This window comes from Hydra vulgaris, chromosome 10 (genome assembly GCF_038396675.1).
Source record: "Hydra vulgaris chromosome 10, alternate assembly HydraT2T_AEP".
NCBI classification, from domain to species: domain Eukaryota; kingdom Metazoa; phylum Cnidaria; class Hydrozoa; order Anthoathecata; family Hydridae; genus Hydra; species Hydra vulgaris.
The window spans coordinates 25,580,345-25,604,436 of record NC_088929.1 but is presented as its reverse complement, the minus strand read 5'-3'; the positions used below and the strand labels follow the sequence as shown (position 1 = coordinate 25,604,436).

Here is a 24,092-nt window from a genome sequence, read left to right as displayed (position 1 = left end):
AACGCCAAAGCCCACTATTCTCGGGTCATGAAATCTCATATCTTATCTCAAAAATTAGGCTCTCGTGACTTCTGGAGAATCTTTAATAGTATTAATAATAAGGGCAAATCTTTAATTCCACCTCTCTTGTATGGTTCAAACTTTGTCACCTCACCTAAAGACAAAGCTGAATTATTTGCTAAAAACTTTTCATCAATACCATCTCTTGATTCCACTAGTTGCGTTCTACCTGATATTGCCAACAAACAGGTTGATCCATTGCTTGATATTCGTATCACTCCAGCTTCTGTATCTAGAGTAATTTCCTGACTAAACTCTTCTACAGCTTGTGGCCCAGACAACATACCTGTTATTGTCTTGCAGAAGTGTTCTCGGGAGCTGTTGTCTATACTCTTAAAACTATTTAACTAGTGCTTATCAGAGTCTTGTTTTCCAGCCTGCTGGAAAGCGGCATCTATTATTCCTATCTTCAAAAATTCTGGAGAGCGATCTGATTCATCTAACTACCATCCTATTAGTCTTCTTACTATCATAAGCAAGGTTCTTGAATCTTTAATTAACAAACACTTTATTTCTCATCTTGAATCTAATAACTTACTTTCTGACCATCAATATAGATTTCAATCTTCTCGTTCTACTGCTGATTTGCTAATAGTAATAACCGTTAGGTTTTATCGTGCATTGGATAAAGGTGGAGAGGTTAAGGCCATCGCTCTTGACATTTCTAAAGCTTTTGATAAAGTTTGGCATGCTGGTCTTCTCCATTCATCACATGCTTTCTTCTTATGGTGTATCTGGCAAGATCTTCAAGACTATTCATTCCTTCCTTTCCAATTGTAGTATAAAAGTTGTCCTTGATGGACAGTACTCTTCTTCTTATTCTGTAGCTTCAGGGGTTCCTCAAGATTCTATCCTTAACCCTATACTCTTTTTAATTTACATTAACGATCTTCCAGATATTCTCACATCTAAGGTGGCATTGTTTACTGATGATACTACCATTTATTCTTGTTGTGATAAGAAACCAACACTCTCTGATTGCTTGGAGGGGGCATTTGAGCTTGAAAAGGATCTCACTTCTGCTACAGCATCGGGCTAACAGTGGCTGGTGAACTTCAATACAGATAAAACTCAATTTTTTTCAGCCAATCATTAACGCAATATGTTAGATTTTCCTATATTTATGAACGGTGATGTACTCGATGAGTCACCTACTCTTCATCTTCTAGGATTAACTCTTACTTCCAATCTTTCTTGGAAACCATATAACAAATCAGTTGCAAAATTAGCATCTGCTAATGTTGCATCTCTTTATCAAGCTCAACACTTTCTTACTTTGGCTTCTATTCTCTATCTCTATAAATCTCAAATCCGACCTTGTATGGAATACTGTTGCCATATCTGGGGTGGATCTTCTAATGATGCCCTTTCTCTTTTAGACAAGGTGTAAAAATGCATTGTAAACATAGTTGGACCTGCTCTTGCAGCCAACCTCCAACCATTATCACATCGTCGTAATGTTGCTTCTCTTTCTCTTTTCTGCAAATACTATAATGGGCACTGCTCTAAAGAGCTAGCATCTCTTGTGTTATCTACTAAAATTCACTCTTGTTTTACTCGTCATTCAATTAAGTCTATCCTTTTTCTGTGACTTTTCCTAAGTGCTCCAAAAACGCTTATTCGTCTAGTTTTTTTCCTTGAACATCAGTTCTTTGGAATTCGCTTCCTTTATCTTGTCTTCCTGATTCATATAATTTTCAATCCTTTAAGTAGCCCCTGAATTGTTATCTTACTCTACAATCTTCATCTTTTCTTTTCAGGTAATTTCCAACTTTAATTAGTGGTTGCTTGCAGCCGTGTTGGAAGCGAAGATGTTTAAATATATATATATATATATATATATATATATATATATATATATATATATATATATATATATATATATATATATACATATATATATATATATATATATATATATATTTTATATATATATATAAAAAAACGTAAAATTTTAGAACACTTAAGGTAAAGCTTTGAACAGTCATATCTCAGACATAAGTGAACATTTTTTCAACTTTATTTCTAAATTTTTTTGTTTTTTTTGTTTTTGTTATTAACCTCCTTAAGGCCGAGAAGGCTACTACAGATGAGGAGGCTACTTAATATTGGTTATAACCCTCTCTCAACTCTATAACTCCGAAACAGGAACCTTGAAAAACAAGGCCACTGAGCAGAGAAACAAGTTGAGCGTGGTACTACCAGGGACGTGGTGGGGGATTGAAATTATAGTTAAAAAGTTTTTTTACTTTATAATTTTTGTTAAAATCTCTCAACTTCATAACTCAGAAACACAATTCTTAATAAAAAAAGATACTTGGCAGAGAAAGAAGTTTAGTGGGGTACTTGCAAAAATGTAGTAATGATCTTTGTGTTTCTACCACTACAAGCTTTATGACTTCAAAACACAAACCTGTATTAAGCGTCTGGGGTTGTTATTTGGCCAGGGCCAGGGTCGGGTTTGATAAAAGACAACTGGGACTGTGTTTGTGTCTAGGGCTACATATACACTCATACATCCTAAAATATAATAATTTTATTTGAAATTCATATTATATTTTGTATATACATTGATATTTATATAAAAACATTATCATGATCATCATCATCTTCATCACTTTATCACATTAGCATCTTCTTTTTATGCTATTTTTTTTTATATTTTAATCTCAAGCATCTTACCGTATGTAACATAGTCTCTCCAAGCTTCTTTACTTTTACTTTTTTTCCAGAAACTTCCTGCTAACTCTCTACATGCTGATACCCAAATCATATGCATCTTCATAGCTTAACATACCTCAACTTCATCACTCAACCAATATCTTCTTTGCCAAACCTTATCTAATACACTTACTATTTCTAATTTCTGTCTACGATTAAAGCTTCTTTTTTTGACTTGTAAGAGTTATACCACAAATCCACTTGATCATCATCTTTAAAATTGGCAAATATTCCATCATATAAACAATCGTGTTTATACCCATATATATATACATATGATGTATGCAAAAATGAGCCTACTGGATTCAAGCAGATATGGAAGCTTTAATTCCTTCTTGTCAGTTTCAAGTCAAGCCTCATTCTCTATGATCTCCAGCTTCATGTGCAGCTGCTTTATCTCACTGTAACAATTTTTTTCACAAGATTTTTTCACATTTATTTCACTTGTTACTGCAACAAAGTCTGATGCTAAGCTACATTTTTCTCATTTAGTACATTTTGTATCTTATCTCAGATATTAGGTTTTGAAGACTTTAAATATTTAAAAGTGTCATTAACTAAGGTTACTCTAACATTTCATTTCAGACATCCAAACCACTCTAGCTTCCATTGCTAAAGTAAATTCTCAATCATTCTCTTCTAAGGCCTGTGGTCCAGACTAAATTCCTGTCTTCTATTGTGCATTTTTTTTTGAGCATTAGATGGAGACAATTAGGCAAGGGCTATTGCTCTTGACATATCAAAAGTTAAACATGCTGGTCTTCTCTATAAACTTGCTTTATATTTTGTATTTGGGAAAGTTTTGAAATTATTAAATCATTTCTTTTTAACTACAATATTAAAGTCACCCTTGAAGGCCAACACTCTTGTTAATATTTAGTAACTTCTGGGGTGCCTCATGGTTTTATCCTTGATCCTGTATTGTGTCTTTTCTGTAATCTTCTATAATCTAACAATTTTTCATAAAGTGGCAGACGACTATTTGCAGACGACTCAAACTTATACTCCTGTCTTGACAAAAATTCTTCACTTTTTGATCTCTTGGAACAAGCAGAAGATTTGAAATCTGATCTCTCTTCTGTTTAGGGCTTATTTACTGCAAACAACTATTGAAATATTCAGGCCTTGTTCTAAATAAAAAATGCTTAATGCATTAGTCTGATGTCATAAAATTCTCTTCATCTTTTTATTTTTTAAAGACATTAACTTTTTTAAATTACTGCAATAATATTACCGCAAAATGAGTTAAATATTGTTTAACTCGTTTTTTTATTATTACTATAAGGAAATGTTTATTTTCTTTCTTTTTTTTTTTATATTAAATAATTAAATTTAGTATAACATTTCATAAAATTTTCTTATAAACAAATTGTTTTTCTCGACATTTGAAATGAATTAAAATATGTTAAATTATTTAAAATGATTCTTTCTTAAATAATCATTTTAAATAATTTGCAACTAAAAAATATTTTTTGTTAATCAAAAATTAGTGAGTAACAAATAAAAAAATTACCTTAATTTATCTACTTTATTTATTAAAAGTTTATTATTTAATTAGCAATTTCGTTTTGAAAGCAAAGATTATTTTCCAAAACACCATTTGTTAAAATTATATTGTTGTATATTTCATTTATTAAAAAATAATTGCTGCGAGAAAATATTATGAAATTTAAAATTTATAAATGAATATAAGTCTAGTTATGAGTAGTACAAAAAATATTACAATATATAAAATAAGGGTTTTTTGTTATCAGCCTCCAATCACTGCAATTTTTTGCAAAGCATTATTTGACATAAGTATAAACATACAAATGTTTGAAGTAGCGATTTCGTTTTGAAAGCAAAGATTATTTTCTGAAACACCATTTGTTAAAATTATATTGTTGTATATTTCATTTATTAAAAAATAATTGCTGCGCTCTACTTGCATTATAAAAATAAGTTTAACTTACGTTTTGTGCAAATTCTTGATACAGCTTAGGAACATGTTTATTTAATATTTAATTTTTAGTTAAAAAAAAATGTTTAGGAAAGAAAACCGAAAAAACAATTGCGATAAAAATGAACTAATTTTTGTCTTTTAAATAAATAAAATTTAAATATTGAACTATATTTAGTAACATTTTTTAATAAATTTGACAGTTAAGTTAAACCCAAGCATTAACTTAAATTTTAAATAAATTTAAATATTTTTTTAAATCAAAATTAATATATATATATATATTTTTTTTTTTTTTAAATCAAAATTAAATTATATATTTTTTTATCAGAATAAAATTATATATTTTTATTAAATTAGCTTTGAATTAAATCATATATTTTTTATCAGAATCAAATTACATTATAATGATCTTTGCTTCAAGAATAAAGTGTTAGCGTTTTTTAAGCAAAACAAATCGATCATTACAATAAAAAAAATTAATTATAAATTATTTATTACTATATAGAATATTAAGTAAATTTTCTCAATGCAATCAAAAGTTGCATAAATATTCTTTTTCTCTCAAGATGATAAATAAAAGTTTTTATTATATATATTTCTTTTATTGTTTTTTGTTTTTTTTTACGTTCAGATTAATAACTTCACATTAAAAAAAAATTGTCGTCAACTATAAACAATTAAGTTTTCGTAGTTTTTAATTTTGTTTGAGTATTTTTCATTAGTAAATAGCGCTTACATCTAACATAATTGTCATTCAACCTTTTTTACATAATTGTCATTCAAAAGTTAATGTGGTTTTTTATAAAGTTAATTACTTCTTTTACTTTACAGCTTATAGAATATTTTAAAAGTTAAATAATGATAAAAAGTTGCTTAATGGAAATTGCTTTAGGCATACATCCCATGTACATAAATTGCTGGCAGCTTAATGCTTTAAAACAAGGCCTGATATATATATATATATATATATATATATATATATATATATATATATATATATATATATATATATATATATATATATATATATATAACAAGGCCTGAATATTGTTGACAAATTGATGAATAGCAACTAACTCAGTCCTTTACTTTATGTCTTCTTGGATTTATCATTACTGACCTCTCATGGAAACCATATATACAACTCATTGCTAAGTTAGCATCTGTTAAGGTTCCTTCTCTTTATTGTGCTAGCCATTTTCTTACTTTTGGTTTCATTCTCTATAAATCTTTTATTTGTTCCTTTATAGAATAAAACATCATATTCAAGCTAATTCTGCTCTTTCTTTTCTAGAAAAGATTCAAAAGCACTATGTAAATGTAGTTAGGTCTGCTCTATTTGCTAAGCTTCAACCACTCTCACATTGTCGTAAGGTTGCATGTCTTTCTTTTTTTTTTACAAATACTTGGTTGCTGCTCAAACAAGCTATAATATCTAGTGACCAGGACCAGTGCCCCTGCCATACTAAAAATCTGGAAAAGGTCATTGTCCAGAGAAACAAGTAGAGTCTAGTAATTCCAAGAACATATTGGGTTTAAACAATGTACCTCTCACTTATGAATCTAGCACTTAATTTTATCACTACAATTAAAATTATTCAAAATAATATCTAAAATTAAAATGAAAACACATAAAAAAAAAAACAACAAGTTTATATAAAACTATTAAAACTATTATAGGCGTAATTGAAATTAACAAGTTGATATATGATTATCAATTAACTTTATATGAGCTACATAATCTAGATCCAATATAGATGTGTCAATCACAGGCTTGTAGAGCGGTGACCTTCCCCTATAACATTTTAAAGTTACGTTACGTCTTAATCGGTTACAATTGGTAACAAGGTTACATTCTCTAACTTTTAATTAAATATTAAGTAAATAAACTTGATAATGCAGTAAATGTTTGTTTTATATTGCCGTATTGCTAAAAATCATCTTTCATTTTATTTTCATTGTAAAATAGCTTCGTCACAATTGGTTACTTTGTCACGAAAAAAAAAAAATTTTCTCAATTCGCAACGTTACGTCTCAATTGCTTTTTTTTTAACATTATAAAGCATAACCAAATAAGACGTAACGTAACGTTACCAAATAAAGATTCGAGACGTAACTAAACTACGTGATATAAATGGATTTTTTTAACGTAACGTTACATCTTAATCGGTTACACTCTAACAAGTAACAAGATAAGGTAACGTAAAATAAACTAAATTTGTGACACATTTAATTCGAGATTTAGTTTTTAATTAATATGCCACAACACGTGAGGATTGGTTACAGTGAAAATAATATATATAAGGAATAAGATTGCTTGTGGGTTAGTTTTTATAAAAAATACTTTTTTTATAACAATGTTCTTGACAAACGTATTCAATGTATTTACAATATCGTTAGTTAAACAAATTTGTTAAATACTGTAACTCATTTATGAGTTATAGTATTTACCGATGCATTTGTTGAGACATTAGTAACTAAAAAAAGTTTTAAAAAAATATTTTTTTGTTAAAAAAATTAAAATCGCAAAGTTGTTAAATTTATAAGTTTAAAAAATAATCTTTTTTAAATGAAACCCATAAGCTACCCAATCTAATTATATTATATTTTGTTAATTTATTTAATGTGTGAAAACATCTAATAATTCCTATATTTCATATTATAGCTAAATTAGATTGCTAGTGGGTTTGATTTAAAAAAAATATCCTTTTAAATCGCATAAACGACGTAAATCGTTAATATATCCGAAGACGGCATATATAAAAACATTATTAATACCAAAGTTTTCTTTGCAACTTTTTTGATTATAACTTAGGTTTCAATGCGGTAGAAAATTTGGAGGTACATGAAACAATACACAGTTGATGTATAAACACTCAATTGCGCCTGTATCTATATCTATATCTGTAAATGGCGTAAATACGATTGGGATGGGGGGGGGAGGGGGCAGGGGTTAAAATATAAAAGAAAGAAGACACTAAACTAAAAATAAAATTATAAAATGTTAGGTAGGTACCTTAAAAGCGTAGGTTCTTATCTTGAGGTGGAGGGTACTAAAAAAAAGCGTATATCAAAAGGCGGAGGAAGGGGAAGAAGGGTTGAAATAAAAGCGTACGTACTTAATGAACGACTCCTAATTAGAAATACATTTATACATATACAATTAGCAATGATAGTTAAAATTATGCTTTAATTTTTCGGCTTTTAAACTAGACATTAGGGGTGTTCAAAAAATTTTTTATTATAAAACAAAAATACACAAGAAACCAAATATGAAGCAATTATAAAAAAAATACCATTACAAAAAAACTCTAAAAATATTGAAATTTACTTTGTGCTTTATTTGCAAATTCTCTTTATTTCAAACAACTTTAATATGTAAAATCAAGAAAAATTTATATTTACTATTATAATCTGCCTTTTTTCTGAAAATTTTCACTTTACGGGTCCATATATATACATATATATATACATGTATATATGTTGTGTATATATATATATATATATATATATATATATATATATATATATATACACAACATATAAACGACTTATTATTAATGTTAATTACAATATTGTAAATCTAATTACGTTATAACTTTTAATATAAATAAAACGTTATTAAATTTTTTTTTATTTAATTAGCATAACACTTCTTTTGTTTTTATTACCCCACAAGCAAAAACGTGTATATAATATCAATTTTGACAATTTTTAGGACCGTTTATAAAATTTAAACTATAATACGGTAAGGTTTTTGTCAATATCAAATATTACGAGGATTTATTTAGTACTTAGTTTTTGTTTTTAGTTTTGATGTGATATATATTGTGTAATTGGTATAAGTCTACTCCTTACACTCTAGACGATGGTACAATCTTATTAGTCTATATTATATAGGCAATAAGAGTAAATTGCAGCAATAATGTAGGCCAATAATTAATTTTTCATTCGCATACAAGATAATAATTAAATTTCGCTAATTTGAAAGTCGCCGTAGGTGACCATGATCACGTCTTATTAGGTCAAAATGTTACGTATTAATACGCTATACGTTACATCTCGGATAAGTAAAAATTACATTTTAGCACGTAACGTTATGTTACAATGTTATGTATCGTTACGTAAAATCTTACGTCTCGGTTATGTAAAATTAACGGACATTTTGCACGTATTGTTATGTTACAATGTTACGTATTGTTACGTAAAATCTTTCGTCTCGGTTACGTAAAAATAATGGACATTTTGCACGTAACGTAACGAATCTCGTTTACGTTACAATATGTAATGTAACCTGAAAATGTTATAGGGGCTTGTTTTACAGCTCCTAGAAAATGTACAGATTCAACTTGGCTCAAGCTCAGCTCCTGGTTTTTGTGTGTCTTTGGCATAACTTTTTAAAATAAATTTAAAAAGAGAAATAATTTTTTCAAAAACTGACAGAGAAAACAAATAGTGTTCTACCAACATTTATTTTCTGGTTTTAATAAGAATAACTTATAGCAAAAATTTAAAAATTAAATCTATCCTTTGTTTTTTATAAGAAACTCAAAGTAATCAATAAGATCCAAAGTCATATGACTCCTTTGGTCTGGCATCAGAAATTTAAGCATAGAAAGCATCTGTTCAACGCTAACTTGAGTCATTGGAAGTGCTATGGTGACTTTAAATGCTGTTTGAAAAATAGAAAGAAAATCTTTTATCTCTATAAAGCTATATAATTGATTTTTCCGGTTTAGTAGGTTTTGAGCAAGTTTTGGCAGACTTGGAAGTGTATTTTTAAATTCCTTTTCTGCAACTCAATTTTGGATTAAATCTTGACTATACTGCTGGCTTTTTTCTTTTCTAGCCTGTTTCATTCACTTGAGAATTTTTATTTTTGGAGTCAAGTCCTCCGATTGTTAATCCAAACTCCCAGCAGAAGAATTTTCACCAACTTCTTTGAACCTATTAAATCCAAAACTTTGCTCATTGAGTTTTTTATAAACCAACCAGAGAGTATCTTCAGCAACTTCCTGAAATTATAATAGAGACTAAATAAACAATTTGTTTTTATCTTGCCCCATCTAAAAAATCCTTTTACTAAATAATTTCGCTTTAAACTTTTAATCGAAGGAATCAAAGCCAAAAGTGTGAGTATAATAATGAAAGTTTAAAAAAATGCTAAATACTTAATAAGTAGTAGTACAAGTTGGCAAAGAACACTGCAAAAAAGAATGAATTACTCAACAAGACTGTTTCTCTTGCTTCCATAAATTTTTTTATAGCTCTAGCAAAAGAAGACCTTTTAAAATCTTCTTGAATAAACTGTTCATTTAACAGTTCCCAGATGTAGACAAAGTGTCCTGGAGTGAAATCCTCAAACTGAATTTTTTGAGTAGCAAAAGCGGGTTTCTCGAGGACATTTACCAACTCCTTCATCAGTTTCCTTTGATATGGTTAGACTTAAAATCTCCTTTTGTATATTGTTCTAATTAATTTAAATATATGTGTGTGTGTGTGTGTGTGTGTGTATATATATATATATATATATATATATATATATATATATATATATATATATATATATATATATAAAAGAATCATTAAAGTTAATTCACTCGAAAAGTAAAAAGATTTTTAGAAAAAAAAAGCCATTTGAATTAAAAACTTTGATTTTTACTTTTTTACATTTTTATATTATTGAAACGTATTTAAATAAAGTAACAAATCACTGCTAATAATTTTTTATAAAAATACTAATGAATAATATATATATTTTTATATTTATATAAGTATTTAAATAAAAAATAAAAATATATCAACTTTTGAAATAAACCATTTAATTATTTTTCTTTTGTTTACATTACTGCGAAGAATCGTTAAGGGTTTTTTTTTAATTTTTAAATGTGCCTATTTATTAAACAATCATTAGATGTAAGTTGTTACTTTATTTAAAAAGGGTTTCCCATAATATTATATTATAAAAACATTAGAAAAGATAAACAATTCAAAGTTATTTATTCCAAACGTAGTTTAGATAATCTTAGTGTTATAGTTTATAGTTTATTTTAGTTAATTTTTTTTTATTTTAGTTTTAGCCAAGTTATTTTTATTTTATTTTTCTTTATTTTTTTAACGAAGATTTATTTGCTTCTTTATTGATAAGTTTTTTTTTAAGTTCTTCATGGTTAAGTTAAAACAATTTTTTCAACCCATTTTTAAATGCATACAAACTTTCAAAACATCTCAACAGCCGCGGTCAAGTTTTCAAAATCAAATTGTATTTGCGTGGTCATATTGTGACATGAAATCGCACGCCTTCCTGGCCAAGCCTGCATGTTACGGGTCAAAATTACTATTGAAAATCAGACAAACAAACAACTTAACCTTGACACCAAAACTGTATGCTATTGGTTGCTTTTTAACAATACAATTAAATAATAAAAACAAGTGGTGAGCGCAAATAGTTAAATTCTTTGATTTTTTGTAGCGCGATGTTTACAAAAAAAAGTGTTTTAAACCTTATTTTATGACTAACAGAAATTATAAAGCGTGTACACAAAATCAATGTGAAAGAGTATTTTTTTTCAGAGGTTGTATTAAAATATTTCTAATTGTCTTCGTATTTTGTTGGCAGCATATAACGATTTCGAAAAAATGTTTTAGTTTTCTCATTTAACTTAAAATAAGTTTAAAAAAAAAAATTCTGAATAGAAGCTACAATTTCGGTGCAAAAAGTTGTAAATACATCCCAACACTGTTAGTCATGTTATTTAACATTTTTCCAAACAAATTCGATCCAACCCAAATCTAGTAATGGAGGAAAGAAGGTTTTTCAAGATATAAAACTGGTTAGAAAACTGGTTAACAGTTTTATGAATAACCCAAGCCTCTCACTATGGGAACACGTAAAAAAATAAGGATTTTCTTAAAGTTTTGTAGTAAAAGTTCAAAATAAACATGTTTTTCAAACTTTCAAATCACAAAAAGTGCCTAAATGTTCTGAAATTAAAAAAAAAAGTGCAAGAACCTGCTAAAAAAAAGTTTGAAGACAATTATATTTCTAAAAAATGCTGAACTATAGAAGATGATGAAATTCTAATGAAGTATGATTATCAGCAAAGTCCTGGTGCTGTCTCTTATAATGCCAGATATAGAGGAAAAGCAGATAAGAAAACTAAACACACAAAACATGATAAACTTCTTTAAAAAGCCTTGATTTGGCAAGCTATTTGCAAGTATGACAAAAAATTAGCATCCATATTTCTGAGTCCTCACTTTCTGATAAAATATATGCTAAAGAGACTTTAAAAATACATCTTTTAGCTCTTACTAAATCATACTATTGTAGACATGTGTTCCGGCCTAATTTATCATCAAGTCCATATAGCAAACTGACTTGGAATGATATAAACAAATCCTCCAAACTGCCTATAATTCAAAATTATTGCAAACTACTGGGCAATTATTGAGCGAAAAATGAAAAAAATAAAAAATGCAGAAATGTTAAAGATTTTAAAATGTCAAAGATTTTAAAATGTCATTTAAAAAGCATAAATAGTTTTGATTGCTATTCTGTGCGCAAGCTTTTTTTGTACCACAAAAGCAAAAGTTCAAAATTCTATTTGATGCCAACAGGAATAAATTAATTTCTTTGAAATATTTTATCTTCTTATATTAATGTATTAAAAATAATACTTAGTTCTAAATAAAAGTTGATGAGTACCATTTTTAGTTCTTTTCTACATACTTGTTATAGTCTTACAGAAGTGTTCTCTGGAGCTGTTGTCTATACTTTCAGTATTATTTAACAAGCTCAGATTCTTGTTATCCAGCCTGCTGGAAAACGACTGCTATTCTTATTTTCAAAAATTCTAGAGAGTGATCTGACTTGCCTAACTACTATCTTATTAGTCTTCTTCCTATCATAAGAAAGGTTTTTGAGTTTTTATTTAATAAACACTTAATCTCTCATCTTGAATTTAATAATTTACTTTCTGATCATCAATATGGATTTCAATCTTCTTGTTCTACTGCTGATTTGTTAAAGGTAATAACTGATAGGTTTTATTGTGCATTAGATAGATGCGGAGAGGTTAAAGCTATCACTTTAGGCATTTTTAAAGTCTTTAATAAAGTTTTGAATGCAAATCTTCTTCATGAGCTCTCTTCATACGGTGTATCAGGTAATATCTTTAAGAATATTGAATCCTTCCTTACCAATTGTAGTATAAAAGTTGTCCTTGGACAGCACTCTTCATTTCATGTAACTTCAGGTGTTCCTCAAGTTTCTATCTTTGGTCCTATACTTTTTTTAATTTTCATTAACAATCTACCAGAAATTCTTACATCTAAAGTGGCATTGTTTGCTGATGATATTACCATTCATTCTTGTCTTGATAAGAAGTCAACAATCTCTGATTGCTTAGAAGGGGCATTTGAGCATGAAAAAGATCTCACTTTTGCTTCAGCATGGGACTGTTAGTGGCTGGTAAACTTTAACTTTAAAAACTTTTTTCAGCTAATCATTATCGCAACAATCTAGATCTTCCTATATTTTTAAATGGTAATGTCCTGGATGAGCCATCTACCCTTCATCTTTCAGGATTAACTCTTACTTCCTATCTTTTTTCGAAACCATATATCAAATGATTGTAAAATTAGCATCTGCTAAGCATTGCATATTTTTATCATGCTCGCCACTTTCTTACTCAGGATTCTATTCTTTATCTCTATATATCTCAAACCCATCTTTGTATGGAATTATGTTGCCAAATCTGGAGCGGATCTTTGAATGATACCCTTTCTCCTTTAGACAAGGTGCAAAAACGCATTATAAACATAGTTGGACCTGTTCTTGCAGACAACCTCGAACCATTATCAAATTGCTGTAATGTTGATTCTCTTTCTTGTTTCTATAAATACTATAATGGGCACTGCTCTAAAGAGCTAGTGTCTTTGTGCCATCAACTAAAATTCATTGTGTTAGTTGTCATTCAATTAAATGTCATTTACTGTGACTGTTCCTAAGTGCTCAAAAAAATTTTATTTGCCTAGTTTTTTTCCTTTAACATAAGTTCTTTGGAATTCACTTCCTTCATATAATTTGCAATCTTTTAAGTCATATGTTAATCGTTATCTTTCTTTATAAACTTTAGCTTTTCTCTTCCATCAACTTCCAACTCTAATGGTGGTTGCTTGCAGCCTTATTGGAAGTTAATATTTTTAAAAAAATTCAAAACCAAATCAATAAATTTTAAGTGATAATTTTAAAATAATTTTAACAGAAATGATAGCACAATTTCCGAAATGTTACATAAGTCATCTTGCAGTTTTTAATAACTTAATTTTTAAAAAAATCAAAAGTAGTGATCATGACTTAAAAGCCTGGTCAATTAACTCAGTAAAGACAGAACGCAAAATTTACTGATTAAAAATCTCCATTCTAAAACAATGTTTAATAATGATAAGAATTAACAATTATGGGGACGCCATTGCTATACTTTTTGGAATAGGATGGAACCATGCCAAGCAATGCATGCACTCCAGAAAAAAAAGAAAAAGAAATTTTAATGGTAACAAAACTTCCAATTTCTGCTAGTTCTGTTTTATGCATAACTCATTAAATAAACAAATACCATCAAATACCAATAATGAAAATGGCGTTAAAGGAAGCTGGCTTGGAAGACATGATTAAAAATAATATCACTTCTGCTTGGAAATAACTCAACTGTAGCATTAGAAATAATCCTAATCAAATTCCAGTTCACTAATTTACCAATGTAAACAAGAGCACATTGATGATTTAACAAAAAAGCAATAAAATATAAATGTTTAGATGAGAGTTTGAGAAAAAGTTTGCAGGATCGATTGCAATAGGTCTAGAGCTGCAAAAAAAATCGGCTTTTTTGGTTTTTTGGTGTTTTTTTGTTTATTTGTTTGGTGATTTTCTACTTTTTTTAAGCAATTTTTTAGCTTTTTTTTTTTTTTTTTTAGATATATAATATTCTATTAAAAACATTTGAAAAATGTTTTTAATAGAATATTATATATCTAAATATTTTACTATTTTTGTTTTATTATTTTTAGGGCATTTTTTAGGAAAGCGAGAAAACTAATTGCTATTTATTTGTAAAAATCTATTTATTTTTTTAAAAAGTTTTTCATGTAAAAGAATAAAAAGTCATTAATACTAATATTTAAATATAAAAAATTTGGTTGTTTGTAATACCCCCATTGAAATAGTCAGCACTTTTGTTGGGTTATCCTAATTGTGCATTTAATAGTTTATTTTCTGATGAACTATTGTTATTGCTCTAAAAGCTTGTGGGCTAGTGCATTGTTAATTTACTGAACTTTTTTAACAAAATTTTTAGGAGCCTATTTATAACTTTTTTTAAGTTTTTAAGTATATCAAACAGAGCAATTGTTATGTTCATTATCTATTGTAATTCGAATTAACGCTGGAAATTGGGCAATATAAAAGAAACAATTTCAGACAGGTGTTAAATGTGGTAAATACATTTATTAAAGAAACCATGCTATTCTTTTATTTAAATTATTCTATCATTACAAAACTTATTAATCAAATAAAATTTTTATTTATTATGAAAAAATTGTAATTTAATTACTTATTTTCCTATATTCCTCTTATTTTCTTATTTTTCTTTCTAAGAAAAACCCAGAAAAAAAAACTCTTTTTTTTTAATTTAAATAACTAACTTTTTTAATCAAAACTCTTTCTAAAATATAAGAAAATTTCTGTTACCACTTTTTTGAGATCACACAACCTTGTAATTATATAAAGCTGATGTAACTATTATAAAATATTATTTTTCTAAACTATTTTTTTCGCAAAATAAAACTTTTAAATGTAAACCAAGATATTGCTTTAAGCGTGAATTCAAGTTAAAAATTTAATAATATATCCATAGGTATATCCATAAATGAAGTTTTTTTTTAATTAAAAAAAATTAACTCTTTATAAGATGTTGTTTAAAGTTTGTAATAATAAATGTTTTTTCATTTTTTTTGATAAAATCAATCATTATTACAAAATCAACTAACAAACAAAATTTTAAATATCAAAAGTGGTGCTAATATTAAAATAAAATTTAACGCATACTATTTTATAACTAATAATTTATTTTTTTTAATTTGGTAATTATTTTTGTTATTTATGAGAAATTGTCTAAAACATTTTTGTGCTTGCAAGATAATAAACAAAAAAAAATTTTTTGCTTATTTTATAATTTTTTTTATTACCTATAATATCTTTTTATATGCCTATAATATCTTTTTTTTCCTTTCTTTTACTAAACATTATTTATGGAAAAGTTAGATAAATGAAAATAAAATTTTCTTTGCTTTTTTCTTTTTATTTTAAAATAGCACAAATATCAAATGTAATTGCCATGCAAACTTTTTTACATGATCGTCATTCAAACTTCATAAGTGGTTTTTATAACGTTAATTACTTCTTTCATCTTACCGCTTAAATGATTTCTTTTAGACTTGTTTAAACATTAAAAAATGGCTTACATGAAATGGCTTGCCACTTACATTAAATGGCTTTGGGTGTACATGAATGGCACACCAGTTTACGCTTTAAAACAAGGCCATATATATATATATATATATAAAACTTTTGACAAAGTTTGAAATACTGGAAAATGTGTTTGGAAATAAGTGTATCTGGGAAAGTTTTTGAGATTATCAAATAGTTTCTTTTTAACTGCTTTGCTATAGTCATCATCAAAGGTCAACACTATTCTTCATTTCCAATAATTTCTGAAATACCTCAAGGTTCTATGCTTAACTAAACTTTATACTCCTGTTTTGACAAAAAGTCTCCTTTTTTTGATCGCTTAGAACAGGCAGCCAATCTTGAATCTGATCTCACTTCTGTAACAAATTGGGGCTCACAGTGGCATGTAAATTTTAACTCCAACAAAACTCAGTTAATAACTGCAAACAACTATTGCAATACTGTTGACATTCCTATATTAATAAATGGCAATCCTCTTACTGAGTCCTCTTCTTTATGGCTTCTAGGATTATTGTTTACTTCTGACCTTTCATGCAAACCATATATACAATTGTTTGCTAAATTAGTATCCACTAAGGTTGCTTCTCTATCATGCTCGCCATTTTCTTACTCCTGATTCCATTCTCTATCTCTATAAATCTCTTTTTTGTCCCTGTATGGAATACTTTTGTCATATTTGGGTTGATTCTTCTAATGATTCTCTTTCTCTTCTAGACTAGGTCAAAAAATGCATTGTAATTGTAGTTAGACCCACTCTATCCGAGTGGGCACAACTATTTGTCTCATTTGTTTACTATATCTGTCCCGCATTTCAACCCTTTAAAACTCTCTTCGATCTTCATGTTATCCTGGCTCATACAACCTACAACTCTTTAAGTCTTCTGTCAACCATTTCCTTGCTCTATAACTCTATTCTTTTTTTTCCTAGTAACTCCCAACTTAACAGTGGTTGTTTGTAGCCTTGTTGGGAGTGAATCAAAAATATATCTACATATATCAAATATTAAATGTAATAAATGTAAATAAAAAATGTTCATTGTGTCTAATATAACACTAAAACCAATTAAGATAAAATTGAGGAAGATAAAATTATTCAAGAAGTTTTCATACAGGACTGCTCCAACCGTTTTAACCTTTAAGCATACCAAAATAAAAATAATTTCAGCAAATTTCAGTATTGTCCTATTTAAATCTGAAATTAAAATATGAATTAAGATATTGCCATTAAAGTTAAATTTAAGAACTTAAATAATTAATTTTTAAATATTTCCCCAAAACAAAAAAAAACGGACCCCTGAATTTTTTTTCCAAAAAGCAACCAAAAAAACACGTCACATCTTTAAACAGGTCATAAATTTTTTTAGCAACATTTTTTTCAAGAATTTTATATATATATATATCAGGCCTTGTTTTAAAGCATCAAGCTGCCAGCAATTTACGTACGTGTGATGTTCGCCTAGAGCAATTTCCATTAAGCAACTTTCATCATTATTTAACTTTTAAAATATTCTATAAGCGGTAAGGTAAAAGTAATTAACTTTAAAATAAACCACATTAACTTTTGAAATACAATTATGTTAGATGTAAGCGCTACTTACTAATGAAAAAAACTCAAACAAAATTAAAAACTACGAAAACTTAAATGTTTATAATTAGCAACAATTTTTTTTTAATGTGAAGTTATTAATCTGAACGTAAAAAAAAACAAAAAACCATAAAAGAAATATATATAATAAAAACTTTTATTTATCATCTTGAGAGCAAAAGAATATTTATGCAACTTTTGATTGCATTGAGAAAATTTACTTAATATTCTATATATATATATATATATATATATATATATATATATATATATATATATATATATATATATATATATATATATATATATATATATATATATATATATATATATATATATATATATACATACATATATATATATATATATATATATATATATATATATATATATATATATATATATATATATATATATATATATATATATATATATATATATATATATATATATATATATATATATATATATATATATATATATATATATATATATATATATATATATATATATAGTAATAAATAATTTATAATAAACTTTTTTTATTCTAATGATCGATTTTTTTTGCTTAAAAAACGCTAATACTTTAATCTTGAAGCAAAGATCATTATAATGTAATTTGATTCTGATAAAAATATATGATTTAATTCAAAGCTAATTTAAAAAAAATATATAATTTTATTCTGATAAAAAAATATATAATTTAATTTTGATTTAAAATATATATATATATATATATATTAATTTTGATTTAAAAAAATATTTAAATTTATTTAAAATTAAAGTTAATGCTTGGGTTTAACTTAACTGTCAAATTTATTAAAAAATGTTACTAAATATAGTTCAATATTTAAATTTTATTTATTTAAAAAACAAAAATTAGTTCATTTTTATCGCAATTGTTTTTTCGGTTTTCTTTCCTAAACATTTTTTTTTAACTAAAAATTAAATATTAAATAAACATGTTCCTAAGCTGTATCAAGAATTTGCACAAAACGTAAGTTAAACTTATTTTTATAATGCAAGTAGACCGCAGCAATTATCTTTTAATAACTGAAATATACAACAATATAATTTTAACAAATGGTGTTTCAGAAAATAATCTTTGCTTTCAAAACGAAATTGCTACTTCAAACATTTGTATGTTTATACTTATGTCAAATAATGCTTTGCAAAAAATTGCAGTGATTGGAGGCTGATAACAAAAAACCCTTATTTTATATATTGTAATATTTTTTGTACTATTCATAACTAGACTTATATTCATTTATAAATTTTAAATTTCATAATATTTTCTCTCAGCATACAATAATTATGATCTTATAAAATTTGTAACCCTCTCAATTTAAGGGGGTTACAAATTTTCTAGTCTGATGAATTCATTATAAATTCTACCAGAGCCCCAATCAAATAGGTTGATCAGCCTATCTACCAGAGTTTGTTTTACAGCATCTCATGTTTGAACCACTGCCAATTGTTTCACCTATGTCACAGACATGCTTGTATTAGAATAGATTTGAAAATAATTGATTTACAGGGTTATTTATTCTTATATGCGCGTCTATTCATTTTTATATGTGTATTTATTAATTTAATATGCGTATTTATTCATTCTTATATGCGTATTTATTCATTTATAAAAGCATATTTATTCATTCTTATATGCACGTTTATATGCGAGTCAACTACCATTTTAATATCTAATATAATTTTAAATAAACAATAGGCTTTTATGTTTTTATATAGATATATTCAAAATATAAATTAGGTTGTTGCCACAGCTATTTGTTTAAAAAATGGTTGCCGAGCTGGATTTAAGCAACTTCGCATATGGTTGTAAAATGGAATTAAATTAAACTCTGTAGTATCCAAAATATTTTTAAGTTTCCTGATTACCCCATCCATATTTCGAGGCCTTTCTCACTGTTTTTAAGTATGCTTTAAAGAAGAAAAAAAAAAAATTCTTGGATTAAGCTGTGGCGTGTATGCTGGCAGATACTTAACAGCTATGCCATAAGAGGCTGGTGTTTGCCTAACAGAACAACTCCAGTGGAATTTTCAATTGTCCATAACAAGCCCTGGCGCTTCCATATCTGCATTCCTAATTGCTAGTGCCAACATTGTAGTAATGACAATACAAAATGAATCTGTCTTTTGGGAGTGGTGGCTTGTAAAATAGGCTTTATTTTACAAACCAGCACTCCCATTATTGAAACAGCACAAACCAAAAAAACATTTATGCCACGATTTGCAGACAACCGTAAAATTACTGGTGCACCTCTTAGCAAATAACCATATGCGCTGTTGGTGTGCACATTAAATCCATTTGTATCCAAATAAACAATTTTTTCAATTGAATTTCCATTAATTTCGCCTGCAAATGCATAGTATGCATCAATAACTTGTGTTGAGTTTCGTTCTTCTGGTACATGCACAACACACATATAAATGCTCAAATAAAAATTTTATTTGAGCATTTATAGGTCTTTAACCTCGTTTTTTTATCAGAAAACAACTTGAATGCAACTATGTAGTAGAATTATCCTGTTTAACTTAATGACAAGATTTTGAACTGTGCACTTGTAACTGACAGGTTTTATCGTGCATCAGATGAAGGTGGAGAGGTTAAGGCCATCGCTCTTGACATTTCTAAAGCTTTTGATAAAGTTTGGCATGCTGGTCTTCTCTACAAGCTTTCTTCTTATGGTGTATCCGGCAACATCTTTAAGATCATTGAATCCTTCCTTTCCAATCATAGCATAAAAGTTGTCCTCGATGGACAACACTCTTCTTCTTATTCTGTAACTTCAGGGGTTCCTCAAGGTTCTATCCTTGGCCCTATACTCTTTTTAATTTACATTAACGATCTTCCAGATATTCTCACATCTAAGGTGGCATTGTTTGCTGATGATACTACCATTTATTCTTGTTGTGATAAGAAACCAACACCCTCTGATTGCTTGGAAGGGGCATTTGAGCTTGAAAAGGATCTCACTTCTGCTTCAGCATGGGGCTCACAGTGGCTGGTGAACTTTAATTCAGATAAAACTCAATTTTTTTCAGCTAATCGTTATCGCAATAATTTAGATCTTCCTATATTTATGAACGGTGATGTACTCGATGAGTCACCTACTCTTCATCTTCTAGGATTAACTCTTACATCCAATCTTTCTTGGAAACCATATATCAAATCAGTTGCAAAATTAGCATCTGCTAAGGTTGCATCTCTTTATCGAGCTTGTCACTTTCTTATTTTGGATTCTATTCTCCATCTCTATAAATCTCAAATCCGGCCTTGTATGGAATACTGTTGCCATATCTGGGGTGGATCTTCTAATGATGCCCTTTCTATTTTAGACAAGGTGCAAAAACGCATTGTAAACATAGTTGGACCTGCTCTTGCAGCCAACCTCCAACCATTATCACATCGTCGTAATGTTGCTTCTCTTTCTCTTTTCTACAAATACTATAATGGGCACTGCTCTAACGAGCTAGCATCTCTTGTGCCATCTACTAAAATTCATTCTCGTGTTACTCCTCATTCAATTAAGTGTCATCCTTTTTCTGTGACTGTTCCTAAGTGCTCCAAAAACGCTTATTCGTCTAGTTTTTTTCCTCGAACATCAGCTCTTTGGAATTCCGTCAATTGTTATCTTGCTCTACAATCTTCATCTTTTCTCTTTCAGTAACTTCCAACTTTAATTAGTGGCTGCTTGCAGCCTTGTTGGAAGCGAAGATGTATAATAAAAAATAAAAAATAAAAACTTAGATAAACAAGGAGAAGTGGAAATGCTTGTTGCAGATTCATTTCTTTCAACTAAGTACTTAAGCATTTCAATGTACTCTTTTGTAACATTTTTCCTTGTTCTTCAATTGACACTGCTATTTTCTCTTCCATCCATAGGGTAAATATTTGTGAATTAATAATAATTATAAACAATTAAATTTAAATCTAGATAAATGAATAATTACATAACAATTTAATAAACCAATAAATTTAACAATAAAATTAAACAAAGACCTAATACTATATTAGGTAAAAAAAGAGGGTAATTTTACAGTATCTTATTCATAAAAAGATCCTTTAAAACGTGATTTAAATATTTTCTACAAAAAGTTTATTTAATATATAGGAGAAAATAAATAAATATTGTCATTTTATTATAACCTTTATTTCATTCTATCCTGTTTTACTCTAATTATTCAACTATTAATAAATTGAAAAAATTAATAATCTGAATTGAAAAAAAAAATTTGTTTTAACTGATATAAAACATTTTGTGCTTCTAGTATATTTATTTTGCTTTGAATACTGCTCTACCTTAACATATATGTTGGTAAACATTATTGCTTACTTGCATTTGAAATATTGAACACTATTATAAGTCCCATCATGTTTTCCTCTAGCAGTATCCCATTCAATTCCATACCATTCTCCTGAAAAAAAAAATTAATTGAACCTGTGAAGACTTTTTAAGAAAATCAAATTGTTAGCCAAAATCTTACCAACCGTTGGAGGGACTTCTCCAATATAGCGAATTGTTCCTTTATGAGTTTCAAAAAAGCACCTGTCTCCTAATGCAAACTTCTGCACCATTATTAATTAAATCTAAAAAACTTTTATTAATACAATATATACTACACTACGAGTGGTATGTAAAATATAGTCGTTGTAGTATATAGACTAAAGAATCAAATTTGTTAGTTTTGTTATATTTATTTTTTAAGAAAAACTAGATATCTGCAAAGTTAAATTATAAAAAAATGTAAAACGGAATATAAAATTTGGCAAAAAAGTGACAAAAATGAAAATTTTTGGTTTGATGTTAAAACCTGTGTGTCAAACACTATTCAATGTGGAATTAGTAGACTTGATTTCACTGTGTAGCGTTTGGAAAATAGTAGTGATGTACAGATGAAAAAGGCTGATTGTGGTTAATAATAGATTTTAAGGTAGTTATTAATATTAGGTATGTAACTTGCATACATAAGTTGCACCTATGTACTGGCAGTGGTTTAGCTATTAACCAATGTCAATGCATCAGCCGTGGTCAACTAATTGGCTTAACTATCAGGCAATAATCAGTTGGTTAATCAGCCAATAGTTAAACCTGTGAATTGGGATTGGCTGAACCATCAACATTGGACCACTACTGGTGCATAAGTGCAACTCATATATGCAAATTACATACCTGATATTAATATATTACTTTATATACATACATTAAACCCTATTATAACCCACAATCAGCCTTTTCTATTATATATGCGTATTTACTAGCAAATAGAACACGTTTTAAAATAATTAATATTGTTGTTATTATTGTTATTATTACTATTATTATTATATACATATATTTTGATTAGAAATAGTTATGAATAATTTTTTTTATATTCTTAATTTTCTTAATAAAACAAAGCAAAAGTATAAATTACAACATCATTAATTTTATAAAAAATAATACTTTAGTATACAAAAATTGCATAAGAGTAAACTTGTTATTTTATTTTGATATCTCTAAATATTCTTATCTCAATATTTTCTGAATTTTTAAGTTTTGTTGATCAACTCTTTGATCAACTTTTTCAGCATTTACATGAATGTCAGCAATTAAACCATTTTGATAATCAATTTCTGTACCTAAAGCCAGTGCCTGTGATTTTAACATTTTCAAACCAGACAACATTTGATCAAGATTTTCATCAACAATCTGATTCGTGGATTGTTTTTGATTTTTAATTGATACCTCATTACTCCATGATAAATCAACTTTTTTATCTATTATATTTAAGTTGTTTTTTATTTCAATGTTTTCATTTTTAATATTTTGACTAACAGTACTAATTTTAGCTGGAACTAAATTTGATTTTGTTAAATTAACAGGCTTTTTAAACCAATTTTCAACAGAACCCCAAATACTTTTCAAAGAATTTATATGACGATCAGATTGGTTTAAATCTGCATCCATTTTATTTAGATTTTTTTGAGTTCGCTCAAGTTGTAAACGCTGTGACTCTAATTCAGCTGCAGTTTCTAATGCAGTAGCTTGTGACTCATTGATTAATCGGAGAGAGCGAAAAGAGCTATCAATCATTCTCTGTTCATAGAATTCTTTTTGCTGTTTCAATCTTGCCAGTTCTGGAGTATCAGATATATCTTCAAAATTCTCATCCTCATTAAATGCACTTTTGCCATATTTTGCAGCCATAATTTTTATTATTTTAGACAAGAAATAACTCTAAGACTAAAAAAT

General features: G+C 27.5%; 2 protein-coding genes across 2 annotated transcripts in view; both read right to left on the bottom strand.

Moving 5' to 3' along the window:
• The window catches only part of LOC100202504 (tubulin-specific chaperone E), a 57,361-nt gene extending 34,878 nt beyond the window's left edge, over positions 1–22,483 (bottom strand). The window contains exons 1-2 of the mRNA XM_065807612.1: positions 22,345–22,483; positions 22,194–22,275 (exon numbers count right to left, since the gene is read on the bottom strand). Coding sequence (XP_065663684.1) covers positions 22,194–22,275; positions 22,345–22,435 — 173 coding nt within the window. The 5' untranslated portion in view covers positions 22,436–22,483. The remainder of the gene's footprint in view (positions 1–22,193; positions 22,276–22,344) is intronic.
• Positions 22,484–23,266: 783 nt separating this feature from the next.
• LOC100204916 (synaptosomal-associated protein 29) lies at positions 23,267–24,092 on the bottom strand. The gene has a single exon (XM_065807610.1). It carries the CDS (start codon positions 24,045–24,047, stop codon positions 23,367–23,369), a length of 681 nt encoding a protein of 226 aa, XP_065663682.1. The 5' UTR covers positions 24,048–24,092; the 3' UTR covers positions 23,267–23,366.

Bases quoted from the DNA above. Each gene is read 5' to 3' on its own strand.
- LOC100204916 (XM_065807610.1), bottom strand. From the start codon at position 24,047: ATGGCTGCAAAATATGGCAAAAGTGCATTTAATGAGGATGAGAATTTT.